Consider the following 15,742-nt stretch of genomic DNA (forward strand, 5'->3'; position numbering starts at 1 on the left):
TCTCTCTCTCTCTCTCTCCCCCATTCATTCTTTTCTCCAATATTTCCTTCCTGCTTTTAATTTTTCTTTCCCTTCCTTCATTCCTTCCTTTCTCCCTTTATTCACTTATTCTTCCTTTGATTCGAAATGATATTAATTAATTTTCTCTTTTTTCATTCTCCCTCTCACTATATTTTCCCTCCATCTCTCTCTCTCCCTCCCTCCCTCACTCTATTCCCCCCTCCCTCTCTCCTCTCCTTCTCTGCCTCCTTCTTTCATTCACTCCCCCCATTACTTATTCCTCCATTTCTCCCTCCCTTATTCCTTACCTAGTTTACCTCCCCTCCTTCCTTCACAAACTCCCTCTCACTTCCCCGTAGCCAAATATCCCTCCCTCTCTCCTTCCCTCCCTCCCTCCCTTCTCTACCTCATTCTCTCACTTCTTCCCTTCCGTCACGCTTCCCTACCTATCTCCCACTCCCTGCCCTCCCTCTCCTCCCTACCCATACCTTCCTTCCCTCCCTCTTATCCATCTTATTCCTGCCGTCCCCCCTCCGTCAGTCTTACGCTTTGCCCTCTCATCATGACTATTTTCAAAGGCCACAGAGATGATTAGCCGTGTTGTCACGAGTGCCTCTCTTGTTAATAATATGGAGATGTTGTAAATTTGTCATTGTAAACATAAAAACACCCGTAAAAACCCTTCCCACTTCAACTGGAGCCTTTTGAAAGTAGTCGAGGTGTGGCCAGAGATGTTTCAAAATGTGGTTCTCGTGTCCATATTTCTTACCCATCCATCCATCTATCCCTCCCTCCCTCCCTCCCTGCCTAACACAACCTGGCCGCCTCACAGATCGTGGAGGAGGGCGAGGAGGGCAAGGGGCGCGGCATCCACGTGGTGGTGCTGCAGCAGGCCAGCGGCGCCGTCATGGCCCAGCGGGTGTTCGATACGTACTCCCCCCACGAAGACGAGGCCATGGCGCTCTTCCTTAACATGGTGTCCCCAGGCCGCGTGCTGGTGCTGGCTGTCAAGGTACGTGTGTGTGCGTGTATGTGTGTGTGTGTGTGTGTGTGTGTGTGTGTGTGTGTGTGTGTGTGTGTTGTCTTGGGTGCCCTTGGTGATTTTATTGTTTAGGTTTCTTTGCACAGAATAATAATTTTTGACAGTGAATTAGATCGGAGTCTTAAATTGATCATGTGAAACAAATATACGTAGGTGCTGCTGTGGCCAGTAAAACTGTGATTATGACTGGGAATATTCTTTTATTTATTTTATTTTTTTTCTTTTTTTCATTGGAGGGTTAAAAGTTTTCTATATTGTCAAAATACCTAATTAGTTTTTTTTTTCTTTTTTTACGTAAACGAGGTCAGGGTTTGAAAAGAATATTAGACAGACGTGTGAATGTGGGTGAGTGGTGGAAATGATACTTGTAGGTATGCCTTACACAAGGACTGACACATTATTATTATTATTATTATTATTATTATTATTATTATTATTATTATTATTATTATTATTATTATCATCATTATTCATTGATTCATTCGTTCTTCCTTCTTCTTCTTCTTCTTCCTTCTTCTTCTTCTTCTTCTTCTTCTTCTTCTTCTTCTTCTTCTTCTTCTTCTTCTTCTTCTTCTTCATCTGTCTCCTCCTCCTCCTCCTCCTCCTCCTCCTCCTCCTCCTCCTCCTCCTCCTCCTCCTCCTCCTCCTCCTCCTCCTCCTTCTTTATGTCTTTAGAGTTTGCACCAGTGACATTCCAAGGAGCTCTCTCTCTCTCTCTCTCTCTCTCTCTCTCTCTCTCTCTCTCTCTCTCTCTCTCTCTCTCTCTCTCTCTCTCTCTCTCTCTCTCTCTCTCTCTCTCTCTCTCTCTCTCTCTCTCTCTCTCTCTCTCACGCCTCACTCCGTCCCTCGCGTCCGTCTCTCTCCTGACAGTTAATTATAAAGAACTTTGTTTTCTTGTCGTCAATTATGATTCCACTCAGCAAATATTACTGCACGTATTTCTGGCCGCGCGCTCACCGCCACACACCACACACTACCACATCGAGCGCGCTTCTGTGTAATAATTATAATAATAATAATAATAATAATAATAATAATAATAATAATAATAATAATAATAATAATAATAATAATAATAATAATAATAATAATAGTAACAATATTTGGTTTATTCGTTGGCAGCCTCATCGTCTGAAATTCCACATGCTACAGTCATATTAACTTGCACACTAGCATACATATCACATATTAAGTATACACTAACACTGCGGAAACATCTTACACAAAGATACCTTGGCTGCCACTTGTCGCTGACAGTCTAGTAGACTAGGCCCGGGATGATCAGGCCACCCCGTGTGTCTTTTCAACCTATTTCTTCCCCCTAAGCAGCGGGACACAGCTCCTGACTTGCACCAGGCACCTACTCACTGTCAGGTGAACAGAGGCCACACTGCAAAGGAGTCTACCCAAAGACTTTTGACCCGGCACGGGAATCGAACCCAGGACCTCCCAATTGTGAATCGTGTGTGTGTGTGTGTGTGTGTGTGTGTGTGTGTGTGTGTGTGTGTGTGTGTGTGTGTGTGTGTGTGTGTGTGTGTGTGTGTGTTTGGTTGGCCTCCTTTAAGCATAAAGGAGAAAAAAAACTGAAGCACTGTACTCGAGTTTCATCTTTCTTGTCATTGTTTCGCACCAGACCATGTAAATATTTTTCTCTTGGTTCTCCTCCTCCTCCTCCTCCTCCTCCTCCTCCTCCTCCTCCTCCTCCTCCTCCTCCTCCTCCTCTTCCTCACGTTGTCCTTTGACCAACAGTATGATCACCAAACAGTAAACCCTCGCACCACCTCAGCTGGGCCTCCTCACCAACGCCAGGAAACCGTGTTGGCGCAAGAAGCCGGCAGGCCTACACGTGGCAGCTCCTTTATAAAACATGCCAACATGTACACTCCCATTATCCCTATCCTTATTTTTTATAACTCCTTATTGCACTAGCGGTCTCATTACTCAATTTAATCTAGTCATCTATTGCGATACTTGCGAATCAGTGTGTTCCTAATTCCTTTCCTCGCTCACTTCATGGAATTTGAAGCCGTTACTTGTAGTCCTGTCATGATTGGTAACCGTCTCGCTTGTGTCATCCTTGCTACGTGCATAGCCTGCCACCCTGACTATTGAAATTATGCCAATGCACTTTATTACTATGAAATAGTATAATGTAACTCTCCACACCATTTCTACCATCTGTATTCCCTGACGCTTACTTCAACTCCTCCTCGGCAGGACGAAGGCACGTTTCAGATGAAGGCGAGTGGGCGGGATGCGCTGCGCCGCCTGGGCAGCGTACACGCCCACGAGCTTGGGTGGCGCGACATGTGGGCGATGGTGGCGGCGAAGGGCGGCCGTGTGTACGAGGAGCAGGTGTCCCGCAGCGCTGACTTTAACTCCTGGGGCACGCCCATCACGCTCAAGGCTGAGGTGGCGCTGGTGCCGCTGCAAGGTGCGTGTTTGGGAAACTTTTTAATGTAAGAGGGGCACTGGCCATGGGCACCAAAAACTTGGAATGGAAAATTCCCCACAGTTGTGCTAGTCCCAAAAGCAAGTCAAAAGGTTTATCAGATTTAGAGGATAAGTGTCTTGAAACCTCCCTCTTGAAAGAGTTCATGTCATAGGAAGGAAATACAGAGGCAGGCAGGGAGACGAAAGATTGAGAATATTGGTGAACTCTTACACTTACAGAAATAGAAGTGAGAGAAAGTAGAAAGTCTTGTGTAGCGAAGGAAGCCGAGGTAGGAGGATGGAGGCCATACAGTGTTTAGAATTGATGCAGCAAGACACTGACATGCCGGTGCTTGTTGTTCCCGCCACAGAGAGCGAGTGCAGCTGGCCGGACACTGACGAACACAGGAGGAGGCGCGAGTTCTGTGGCCACATAGAAGGTTACGGCTCCGTGTGTTCCTGTGATGACCCCGCGCCTCTTGCCTTCACCACCCGAGCCTGTGAGTGTGTGTGTACTTGTAGTTGTTGTTGTTGTTGTTGTTGTTGTTGTTGTTGTTGTTGTTGTTATAGTAGTAGAAGTAATAGTAGCAACAGCAGCAGCAGTAGTAGGTCGTAATAGTAGTTGTTATTGTCATTGCTGTTGTTTTTGTTGTAGCAACAGCAGTAGTAGTAGTAGTAGTAGTAGTAGTAGTAGTAGTAGTAGTAGTAGTAGTAGTAGTAGTAGTTGTTGTTGTTGTTGTTGTAGACACCTGCTGAATCGATAATTACTCCCAGTGAGGTCTAAAGCACTGTTCAGGGGGTGCTGTGAACTTATCATTAAACCCAGCTGTGACCTCACTGAACGTTTCCCTTTGTGTCTCACAACACAAGGGGGCAGTCACAGCCTGCCCTCTAAAGACAACTCTCTCTTCCTCCACACAAAACTACAAGCACCTAATTACACACACACCCTTCACTCAAAAATTTTAAAATCATCATGGCTGATTCCTACACCAGGCCTCGGAGTCCCCATCTGGGGAGGGGACCATAAATGTCCTCAGGTCAGACTGCATTTGTGTCGACGACCCTAAGTGTCTTGACTCCCCATCAACTTTTTCTTCATTAACTTCTGCAACATTCGCGGTCTAAGATCTAATTTTCAATCTGTAGAACACCATCTCTCCTCTTCTAAACTTCATCTTCTTTTCCTCACTGAAACTCAGGCGTCTGAGGCAACTGACAGTAGCCCCTTTTCTGTTCCCTCCTACTTTCTCTATCCTCATTTTCGATCCAAAGCTGGATGCTGCGTTTATGTGCGCAATGACTTAACCTGCTCTCGTGCCCACGCTCTTGAATCTTCCGAGTTTTCCACCATCTGGCTACGACTACAGAGTCACTCTCATACTAAATTTATCCTCAGATTATAAGAAATTCTATGACTACTTAACTTCCAAAGTGGAGCACATTCTGACCCTCTTCCCTTTTGCAGAGATCTCCATTCTTGGAGACTTCAATGTTTACCACCAGCTTTGGCTTTCCTCTCCCTTCACTGACCATCCTGGTGAACTAGCCTACAACTTTGCTATCCTCCATGACCTAGAGCAATTGGTGTAACACCCTAATCGTATTCCTGACCGTCTTGGAGATACGCCCAACATTCTTGACCTTTTCCTGACCTCTAATCCTTCTGCTTATGCTGTCACCCTTTCTTTTCCGTTGCGCTCCTCCCATCACAATCTCATATCTTTATCTTGTCCTTTTGTTCCAATCCCTCCTCAGGATCCCCCTAAGCGAAGGTGCTTCTGGCGTTTTGCCTCTGCTAGTTGGGGGGGACCTGAGGAGGTATTTTGCTGATTTTCCTTGGAATGACTACTGCTTCCGTGTCAGAGACCCGTTTTTGTGTGCTGAACACATAACAGAGGTGATAGTGTCTGGCATGGAGGCGTACATTCCTCACTCTTTTTCTCGTCCTAAACCTTCTAAACCTTGGTTTAACACAGCTTGTTCTCGTGCTATACATGATAGAAAGGTGGCCCACAAAAGGTACTTAAGCCTTCCATCACCAGAATCTCATGCACTTTATATTTCTGCCCGGAACCATGCCAAGTCCAACTAGCCAAAAACTCCTTCATTAACAGAAAATGTCAAAACCTTTCAAGATCTAACTCCCCTCGTGATTTCTGGCATCTAGCCAAAAATATCTCCAATAACTTTGCTTCTTCTTTCGCTCCTCTATTTCAACCAGATGGCACCACTGCTATCACATCTATTTCTAAAGCTGAACTCTTCGCTCAAACCTTTGCTAAAAACCCTACCTTGGACGATTCTGGGCTTGTTCCTCCCTCTCCTCCACCCTCTGACTACTTCATGCCACGTATTAAAATTCTTCGCAATGATGTTTTCCATGCCCTTGCTGACCTAAACCCTCGGAAGGCTTATGGACCTAATGGGGTCCCTCCTATTGTTCTCCGAAACTGTGCCTCCTTGCTTGCACCTTGCCTAGTCAAACTCTTTCAGGTCTGTCTGTCAACATCTACCTTTCCTTCTTGCTGGAAGTTTGCCTACATTCAACCTGTTCCTAAAAAGGGTGACCGTTCTAATCCCTCAAACTACCGTCCTATTGCTTTAATTTCCTGCCTATCTAAAGTTTTTGAATCTATCCTCAATAGGAAGACTCTTAAACATCTATCACTTCACAACATTCTATCTGATCGCCAGTAAGGGTTCCGTCAATGCCGCTCTACTGGTGATCTTCTGGCTTTCCTTACTGAGTCTTGGTCATCCTCTTTTAGAGATTTTGGTGAAACTTTTGCTGTTGCCTTGGACATATCAAAAGCTTTCGATAGAGTCTGGCACAAAGCTTTGATTTCCAAACTACCCTCCTACGGTTTCTATTCTTCTTTCTGTAACTTCATCTCAAGTTTCCTTTCTGACCGTTCTATTGCTGCTGTGGTAGACGGTCACTGTTCTTCTCCTAAATCTATTAACAGTGGTGTTCCTCATGGTTCTGTCCTGTCACCCACTCTCTTCTTATTATTCATTAATGATCTTCTAAACCAAACTTCTTGTCCTATCCACTCCTATGTTGATGATACCACCCTGCACTTTTCCACGTCTTTTCATAGACGTCCAACCCTTCAGGAGGTAAACATATCACGCAGGGAAGCCACAGAACGCTTGACTTCTGATCTTTCTAAAATTTCTGATTGGGGCAGAGCAAACTTGGTATTGCTCAATGCCTCAAAAACTCGATTCCTCCATCTATCAACTCGACACAACCTTCCAGACAACTATTCCCTCTTCTTCAATGACACTCAACTGTTCCCCTCTTCTACGCTGAACATCCTCGGTCTGTCCTTTACTTATAATCTGAACTGGAAACTTCACATCTCATCTCTAGCTAAAACAGCTTCCATGAAGTTAAGTGTTCTGAGACGTCTCCGCCAGTATTTCTCACCCCCCAGCTGCTAACTCTGTACAAGGGCCTTATCCGTCCATGTATGGAGTATGCTTCACATGTCTGAGGGGTTCTACTCATACTGCTCTTCTAGACAGGGTGGAATCAAAAGCTTTTCGTCTCATCGACTCCTCTCCTCTAACTGACTGTCTTCAGCCTCTCTCTCACCGCCGCAATGTTGCATATCTACCTGTCTTTTACCGCTATTTTCATGCTAACTGCTCTTCTGATCTAGCTAACTGCATGCCTCCCCACCTTCTGCGGCCTCGCTGCACAAGACTTTCTTCTTTCTCTCACCCCTATTCTGTCCACCTCTCTAATGCAAGAGTTAACCAGTATTCTCAATCATTCATCCCTTTCTCTGGTAAACTCTGGAACTCCCTGCCTGCTTCTGTATTTCCACCTTCCTATGACTTGAATTCCCTCAAGAGGAAGGTTTCAAGACACTAATTCATCAATTTTTGGCCACTGCTTTGACCCTTTTATGGGACTGCCATTTCAGTGGGCATATTTTTTTATTGGATTTTTGTTGCCCTTGGCCAGTGTCCCTCCTACATTAGAAAAAAAAAACATTAATACTAATACGTCTCTCTCTCTCTCTCTCTCTCTCTCTCTCTCTCTCTCTCTCTCTCTCTCTCTCTCTCTCTCTCTCTCTCTCTCTCTCTCTCTCTCTCTCTCTCTCTCTCTCATTCTTTTCCTTACACCTTCCTTTCTCATTTTTCTACAAGTTTAATATGATTTACTTTCCTTTGCTTTTATCTTTTTTTCCACCTGTTTCATTCCATTTTCATCCTTTTATTATGTATCCTCTTCCTTTCTTTTTCCTTCCCTCCTTCCTTCCTTCCTTCTTGCATCATCTTCGCCTTCTCAGCTTTCTTCATTATTCATTCCTCCTCGCTTCCTTAATTCCTTCCCTCTTCTTCCATCTGTACTCTCCTGTTGCTTCTCATTACTATTCTTATTTTTCTTATTCCTCTCCATCTTATTCTTATTATTACAGTATTATTATTTTTTTCTCCTTCTTCGCCTTTTCTTCTTCTTCTTCTTCTTCTTCTTCTTCTTCTTCTTCTTCTTCTTCTTCTTCTTCTTCTTCTTCATCATCTTTTTTCTTCTTCTTCTTCTTCTTCTTCTTCTTCTTCTTCTTCTTCTTCTTCTTCTTCTTCTTCTTCTTCTTTATTATCACTCGTTTCTTTTTTACATAATGATAATGTAATAATTTTTCTCTCTCTCTCTCTCTCTCTCTCTCTCTCTCTCTCTCTCTCTCTCTCTCTCTCTCTCTCTCTCTCTCTCTCTCTCTCTCTCTCTCTCTCTCTCTCTCTTATCGCCGCGCCTCTGTGAAACAAACGAGGAAAAGTGTTGTGAAATATTTCTTTCTGGTATATTAATGAAGAGACTGGACGGAGGAAAGACGAGGAGGAGGAGGAGGAGGAGGAGGAGGAGGAGGAGGAGGAGGAGGAGGAGGAGGAGAACAAGAAGAGGATAGTTTGTTATTAATGAAGGGGAGGATAAAGAGAGAGAGAGAGAGAGAGAGAGAGAGAGAGAGAGAGAGAGAGAGAGAGAGAGAGAGAGAGAGAGAGAGAGAGAGAGCGTCATTATAAGGTTAAGGTGATAAGAAGTTAGGGAGGAAGTGATATTAACTCTCCCTCTCCCTCTCTCTCTCTCTCTCTCTCTCTCTCTCTCTCTCTCTCTCTCTCTCTCTCTCTCTCTCTCTCTCTCTCCCTCTCCCTCTCCCTCACTAACCGCCCGCCAATTTCCTGCCGTTGCTGATGCCCCCTGCTGAACTGGTCATTGGAAGGGAGCGTCGCCACCCCCTCTCTCTCTCTCTCTCTCTCTCTCTCTCTCTCTCTCTCTCTCTCTCTCTCTCTCTCTCTCTCTCTCTCTCTCTCTCTCTCTCTCTCAGATCTGCTTAAACTCTTATTATTCTTCCCTCTATTTCCCCAATTTCTCTTCTTTCTTCTTCCTTTTTCTCCTCTCCTCCTCCTTCTTCTTCTCTTCCTCTTCCTCTTCCTCCTTCTCTTCTTTTTTTCATATCTCCCATTTTCTTTATGTTCATTTGTTTCTTTTTCTATTTCTATTTTTTAAATTGGTTTATTGTTCTTCCTCCCTCTCCTCTTCTCTTCTTCCCTCCTCCTCCTCCTCCTTCTCCTCCTCCTCTCCTTCTTCATTATATATTCCTTCTCTTCTTATTTTTCTACATATATATTCTCTTTGTCTTCCTCTCTTTTTCCTTCTCTTTCTCCTCTTCTTCACTTTTTCTTTTCTTCTATTTTTACGTTCGCCTTCTTTGTCCTCCTCCTCCTCCTCCTCCTCCTCCTCCTCCTCCTCCTCCTCCTCCTCCTCCTCCTCCTTTTCTCCTCTCCTTTCTCTTTCTTACCAAAACATTTCTTCTTTCTCGTTTCTTCTTATCTTCATCACATTTCTCCCTCCCTCCTTCCATCCCTCCCTGCTCTTTCCTCCCTCCCTCCCCCCTCCCTCCCTCCCTCCCTCCCTCCCTCCCCAAAGGTGGCAGGTGGTGGGGAGGGAAGCGCTGGAGATAACACTAATGAAGCATCCTTCCTCCTCCTCCTCCTCCTCCTCCTCCTCCTCCTCCTCCTCCTCCATACGGACCACAGATTATACGAGAACTTAATGTGACTCACAGACCACGGGTGACTCACAGTGACTCACAGACCACGGATGACTCACTGTGACTCACAGACCACGGGTGACTCACGGTAACTTCACGGACCACGGGTGACTCACGGTAACTTCACGGACCACGGGTGACTCACTGTGACTCATGGACCACGGGTGACTCACAGTGACTCATGGACCACGGGTGACTCACGGTGACTCACGGACCACGGGTGACTCACGGTGACTCATGGACCACGGGTGACTCACGGTGACTCATGGACCACGGGTGACTCACGGTGACTCAAGGACCACGGGTGACTCACGGTGACTCACGACCACGGGTGACTCACTGACCACGGGTGACTCACAGTGACTCACGAACCACGGGTGACTCACGGTAAGAGAGAGAGAGAGAGAGAGAGAGAGAGAGAGAGAGAGAGAGAGAGAGAGAGAGAGAGAGAGAGAGAGAGAATAGTAGCAGTAGTAGTAGTAGTTGTTGTTGTTGTTATTGTTGTTGTTGTTGTTGTTGCAGAAGTAGTGTTTTTAGTAAAAGTAGTAGTAGCAATGGTAGTAGTAATAATAATAATGATAATAATGATAATAATAATAATAATAATGATAATAATAATAATAATAATAATAATAATAATAATATCAATATCAATAACAGTTTTTAATTCATATAATATCCTAACTAACGAAGTTGATGTTAACATTGTGTCAATAATAATAATAATAATAATAATAATAATAATAATGATAATAATAATAATAATAATAATAGTAATAATAATAATGTTGGAGGAGATAGACACGTCATTAATTATTTTCAATCACATTTTAAACGAGTAATTACATAATACATTGAAATGTTGTGTGTGTGTGTGTGTGTGTGTGTGTGTGTGTGTGTGTGTGTGTTTTTCTGATGGACACACACTATATAAAAAAATACGTACCGCCCTGTCAGATAGTGTGACAGATGGTTATACTCTCTCTCTCTCTCTCCTCTCTCTCTCTCTCTCTCCTCTCTCTCTCTCTCTCTCTCTCTCTCTCTCTCTCTCTCTCTCTCTCTCTCTCTCTCTCCTGCTCGGAACTTCACGAAGAGATAAAAAAATGTTAATGGATTTTGTCTTTCTAAATTATTTACGTGGTGTTAGAGAGAGAGAGAGAGAGAGAGAGAGAGAGAGAGAGAGAGAGAGAGAGAGAGAGAGAGAGAGAGATTGCAATCACTTAATCTATTCTACAGATCAATTAGTCAGTCAGTCTTTCAGTCATTGCACTCAGTCAGTCAGTCACTCAATCATTCATCACTCGCTCACTCACTCACTCACTCACTCACTCACTCACTCACTCACTCACTCAACAAGAGGCCTTTGAAGATTAGAGACAGATGTAAAGATATGGATGATAGGTGGAAATAGGTAGGCATGATTAATACAGGGACTTCCACGTGTAGGCCTGATGGCTTCTTGCAGCTTCCCTTGTATTCTTACGAGTAGCTGTTCATCACCCAGTCAGTCAGTCAGTCATTTAGTTATGTCAGTTGGTCAGTCGTTAGGGAACTTTTAAGGATCAGACAAATGTTCAAATAGGGATGATAATGGAAATAGGCAGACATGTTTAATACAGGGACTGCCATGTGTAGTCCTGATGGCTTTCTTCACCACACTTTGTGTTCTTGTGTTGTTCTACCCATCACTCAGTCAGTCTCCTTCCCGCAGCTGCTGAACAACCAGGTGCATGAAGTTCCCGTAGCCATCATTGCCAGCAACAGACCTCACTACTTGTACAGGTGAGACGCCTCCGTGTGTGTGTGTGTGTGTGTGTGTGTGTGTGTGTGTGTGTGTGTGTGTGTGTGTGTGTGTGTGTGTGATCCAGTGTTATATGATTTTTTTTTTTTTTCTGCATGTTGGAGTGGCTCTGGCCAAGGATAGCAAAATCGAAATAAAGACCCACTGAAGGTGCCGGTCCCTAAAGAAAACAGTTCAAAAAAAGTCAAAATTACATTGTGAAGTGCCTTGAAACCTCCCTCTTGAAGGCCTTTACGTTACAGGCAGGATGAAATACAGAAACAGGCAGGATTTTTTTAGTTTACCAGCAAGAGGAATGAAAAGCTGAGAATAGTAAGTCTTGTACTAAGGAGATGGACAGAATAGGGGTGAGAGAAAGTAGGAAGTCTTGTGCAACGAGGCCGCAGGAGGAGGGCAGGCATGCAGTTAGCAAGATCAGAAGAGCAGTTAAGGTGTCTTATGTTTACTACAGTGAATCTAGATCATTGATCTGGATCTGGATCTGATCTGGATTCGCTCGGAGTAAAAAGAACGCTGGCGGCCATTACTGATCAAAACATTAACAACACAAGCATGTCGCTGCCCAGCTGTCACAAGCGCAGACTTTTGATGGCTTGATGCTTGTCACTGTGCTCTAAGGAAGTGTTAACGAGGACTACAGCCTGCTGTACATTTCCTAAGGAAGTTGTGCCGAGAAGGCCACCAATGAGTCTCAGCCAGCCACCTGCCTATCCAGGCAGCACGAGACTGGTCTGCGTGCCTGGCCATGAATGTTGCATAATAAAGTTTCACACAAAGCTCTCTTCACTCACAGCGCGCTGAAGGTACTCGCTGTGGTGAAGCACAGAATGGTAAAATAAGAAAATATTCGGCCACAAGGTAAAGTTAGCCTGGCCCGCGTGTTGACACTATTGACACCATTACTGAGGCACTTTCAAAGTAGAGATATGTTAATTCCGACTGAACAAGTATTATCTTCCATTGTCTCATCATGTAGTCGTTGGTAGAGGCGATAATGGTCACATGACTATAATCAGAAGCCGTTAAACCAAGTCTTGGTATGGCTTGTAATATCTCCCTTTTTCTGGCATCTGTCACCACCATTATTCACATTCTGTGCTCACACCAGCACTCTGCAACGAATCATTACCGTTCACTTTGTTCCTTAGACATATCAGCCGTTTTCTTACGGTGTATTCCCCTAGATAAGTCCCCAGTAGAGGCTGCTCAGCCGCTAATATGGCCGCCGCCAGCAGCATCAGCAAGTGTCGTCTGCTGTAACCCACCTCCAGACCCTAATCACCCAGTTCATGATCCGGATCACTCAGATCCGGATCCAGATCAACATGTAAACAGAAAGTGAGCTGAAACGGATCACGGTAAACAGAAGACGCCTTCAGTGTGAAAACAGCGATAGAGATGCAACACATCGGCGACGAGAGAGAGAGACTGAAGACAGTCAGTTAGAGGAGAGGAATTGAGGAGACGAAAATCTTCATCTTTATAATATCATATGATCATTTCTGTTGTTTTATATTCCAACTTTATTTTTGTAGCATTTTGTGTGTGTGGGGAGGGAGAGGGTTATTATTGTGGGTATTTATTTTTTCCACATAAGTAGCGTTTTGTTCTCTGTCTTCATTAGATCGCTGGGTCTTCATTAGATCGCTGCCTGGCCTCCATTAAACAAATCTCTGCCCACCAAAGCGCGTTGTTTGTATGAACAATGCAAAGACAGATCACCAATTGTTTTCAGGCTGTAGCGGAACAAAGAGACGCCCTTGCGTGAAACTCCTGCCTCCCGGAATGTGCGCGCACACACACACACACACACACACAGCACTTCAGTAATATATTTCTATTATTACTACTAGTACTACTGCTGCTACCACCACCATCACACACACACACACACACACACACACACACACACACACACACACACACACACACACACACAGTACCGTCCTGTGACAAGTATCCGCGTTACACCATATGCGTAACACGGTAGCGTCACCATCCGTCACAGCCCATCAGGAGAACTTACTCGTACTAGCGTCATACTCACCCTCCCCTTCCCTCAGTGATGCAACAGTCTGGTCACCGCACGACTGTCGCGTCATGAACATCCCCGCGTCACATCAAACTCTGCATTCATCAGTGACACATCTTTTTCTTTCGTGTGCTCCCGCCATGGGTCACCACAGCGCATCACCCTTCTCCACCGCACTCACACGCACCCACAGTCACATCCAATACAAGCATACCTTCCTTCACTACATCCACAAACCTTCTCTCAGTTTTTCCTCGCTTTCTCCTGCCGGGTAGATCCATCTCCAGCATCCTCCTCCCCACACACGCCTCCCTGTCTCCTTGTCTCCCTGCCTTAATGTCTATGGTCTCTCCGTCCCATCACCCTTTTCTCCTCCCTGACTCCCTCCCTCCCTGCCTCCCTGCCTTCATCCCTCCCTTCCTCTCTGCATGTACTCTTTATAAGTAAGATTTGGCATTGCGTCTAATGAGGAAAGAGTTTCATCTCCTCACACGCCGCTCTATACCTCACACACCTCCTCTCATCCCAGGTGTCTGCGCTCCCTGCTGGCCGCGCCTGGCGTCAACCCTGACATGATCACAGTGTTCATTGACGGCTACTACGAGGAGCCCCTGGCCGTCACCAAGCTGTTCGGCCTCAGGGGCATCCAGCACACGCCGCTCGGGGTGAGTGCCGCTCTGCTGGTGCTGGTGCCGGTGGTGGTGCTGCTGCTGTTGGTGGTTATGGTAGTAATGGCTATAGTAGTAGTAGTAGTAGTAGTAGTAGTAGTAGTAGTAGTAGTAGTAGTAGTAGTAGTAGTAGTAGTGGTGGTAGTAGTAGTAGTAGTAGTAGTGGTGGTGGTGGTGGTGGTAGTAATTGTAGTAGTAATAGTACTAGTGGTGGTGGTAGTAGTAGTAGTAGTAGTAGTAGTGGTGATGGTAATGATGGTGGTGGTGGTAGTAGTAGTAGTAGTACGTAATTGTTGTTGTTGGTGGTGGTGGTGGTGGTGTTGGTAGTGGTGGTAGTGTTGGTGACAGTGGTATTGGTGATGGTAATTTTATCACTGGTAGCAGAAGCAAAAAGTTGGAGTTCTGTATCGTTGACGAAGCTACTCGAGCAAGGGCGGCGCCTCAGTTCCACACGTGTACATGGCCAGTTTACACGCATTCTCAGCTCTTGTACTGAATCACTTGCCCAGATTGGTGTGGTAAAGGGTTCGTATTCCTAAACGTTTTAGTGTCTGATGTTGACAATTTCGAACTGACTCTAGTGGAGATTACTGAAGTTTCCAAAGTGGTTTTCATGATTACAGTGATAGTTTAACCTAAGTTTTGTGCTATCGAAGGGAAAAGATGCCCAACTAATCATCTCTGTGCAGTTTTGATGAGAGAACAAAGTGTTTAAGAATACGGCCCAAGATCGTAGAGTGGAGAATGCGTGGAAACTGATCATGTAGACAGTGAAGAACTGGAGCAGTGGATATCCTTGCTCGAGTAGATTCATCAATGGTACAAAACCCCAACTGAATCACGCTCGTCTGAGAAGTGTGTCTGACCTCCACAGTCGCTCGCTGATTGAGTGACGAGGCGGTAAAGGAAGGAACAAGCAAGAAGCCATCAGGTCTACACGCGGCAGTCCCTGTGTTAACCAAGCCTGCTTGTTTCCATCCATTATCCCCACGTGTAGATTGATCTCGTTAATAGAGTGGTAAATGAACAGAATGGACTCAGTAATCATGTTGTTAGTGTTGAGTCATTAGGGAAGTTTAAAAGATTAGATAAATTTATGAATGAGATTAATAGAATGAGATAGGAATATTTTGTATAGGGACTGCCACGTGTAGGCCTGGTGGCTTCCTGCTCCACCCCTTGTGCCCTGTGTTCTGACGCTCCTCTTCTGACGTTGTAGTGTTCTGACGTTCTCATGTTCTGACGTTCTCTTGTTCTGACGTTCTCATGTTCTGACGTTTCTTGTTCTGACGTTCTCATGTTCTGACGTTCTCTTGTTCTGACTTTCTGGTGTTTTGACGTTCTCTTGTTCTGACGTTCTCTTGTTCTGACGTTCTGGTGTTTTGACGTTCTCTTGTTCTGACGTTCTCTTGTTCTGACGTTCTGGTGTTTTGACGTTCTCTTGTTCTGACGTTCTCTTGTTCTGACGTTCTCGTGTTCTGACGTTCTCTTGTTCTGGCGTTCTCTTGTTCTGACGTTCTGGTGTTTTGACGTTCTCTTGTTCTGGCGTTCTCTTGTTCTGACGTTCTGGTGTTTTGATGTTCTCTTATTCTGACGTTCTCTTGTTCTGACGTTCTCTTGTTCTGACGTTCTGGTGTTTTGACGTTCTCTTGTTCTGGCGTTCTCTTGTTCTGACGTTCTGGTGTTTTGACGTTCTCTTGTTCT

The 15,742-nt window shown here is 44.9% G+C and overlaps 1 protein-coding gene across 1 annotated transcript in view; it reads left to right on the plus strand.

Moving 5' to 3' along the window:
• Positions 1 to 15,742, plus strand: part of LOC135115205 (protein O-linked-mannose beta-1,2-N-acetylglucosaminyltransferase 1-like) — a 126,023-nt gene that overhangs the window by 82,130 nt on the left and 28,151 nt on the right. Inside the window, 6 exon segments of the mRNA XM_064031718.1 lie at positions 833 to 1,012; positions 3,260 to 3,476; positions 3,847 to 3,965; positions 3,967 to 3,975; positions 11,249 to 11,319; positions 13,900 to 14,035. Of these exon segments, the coding sequence (XP_063887788.1) occupies positions 833 to 1,012; positions 3,260 to 3,476; positions 3,847 to 3,965; positions 3,967 to 3,975; positions 11,249 to 11,319; positions 13,900 to 14,035 (732 nt within the window).

This window comes from Scylla paramamosain, chromosome 29 (genome assembly GCF_035594125.1).
Source record: "Scylla paramamosain isolate STU-SP2022 chromosome 29, ASM3559412v1, whole genome shotgun sequence".
Lineage (NCBI taxonomy): Eukaryota > Metazoa > Arthropoda > Malacostraca > Decapoda > Portunidae > Scylla > Scylla paramamosain.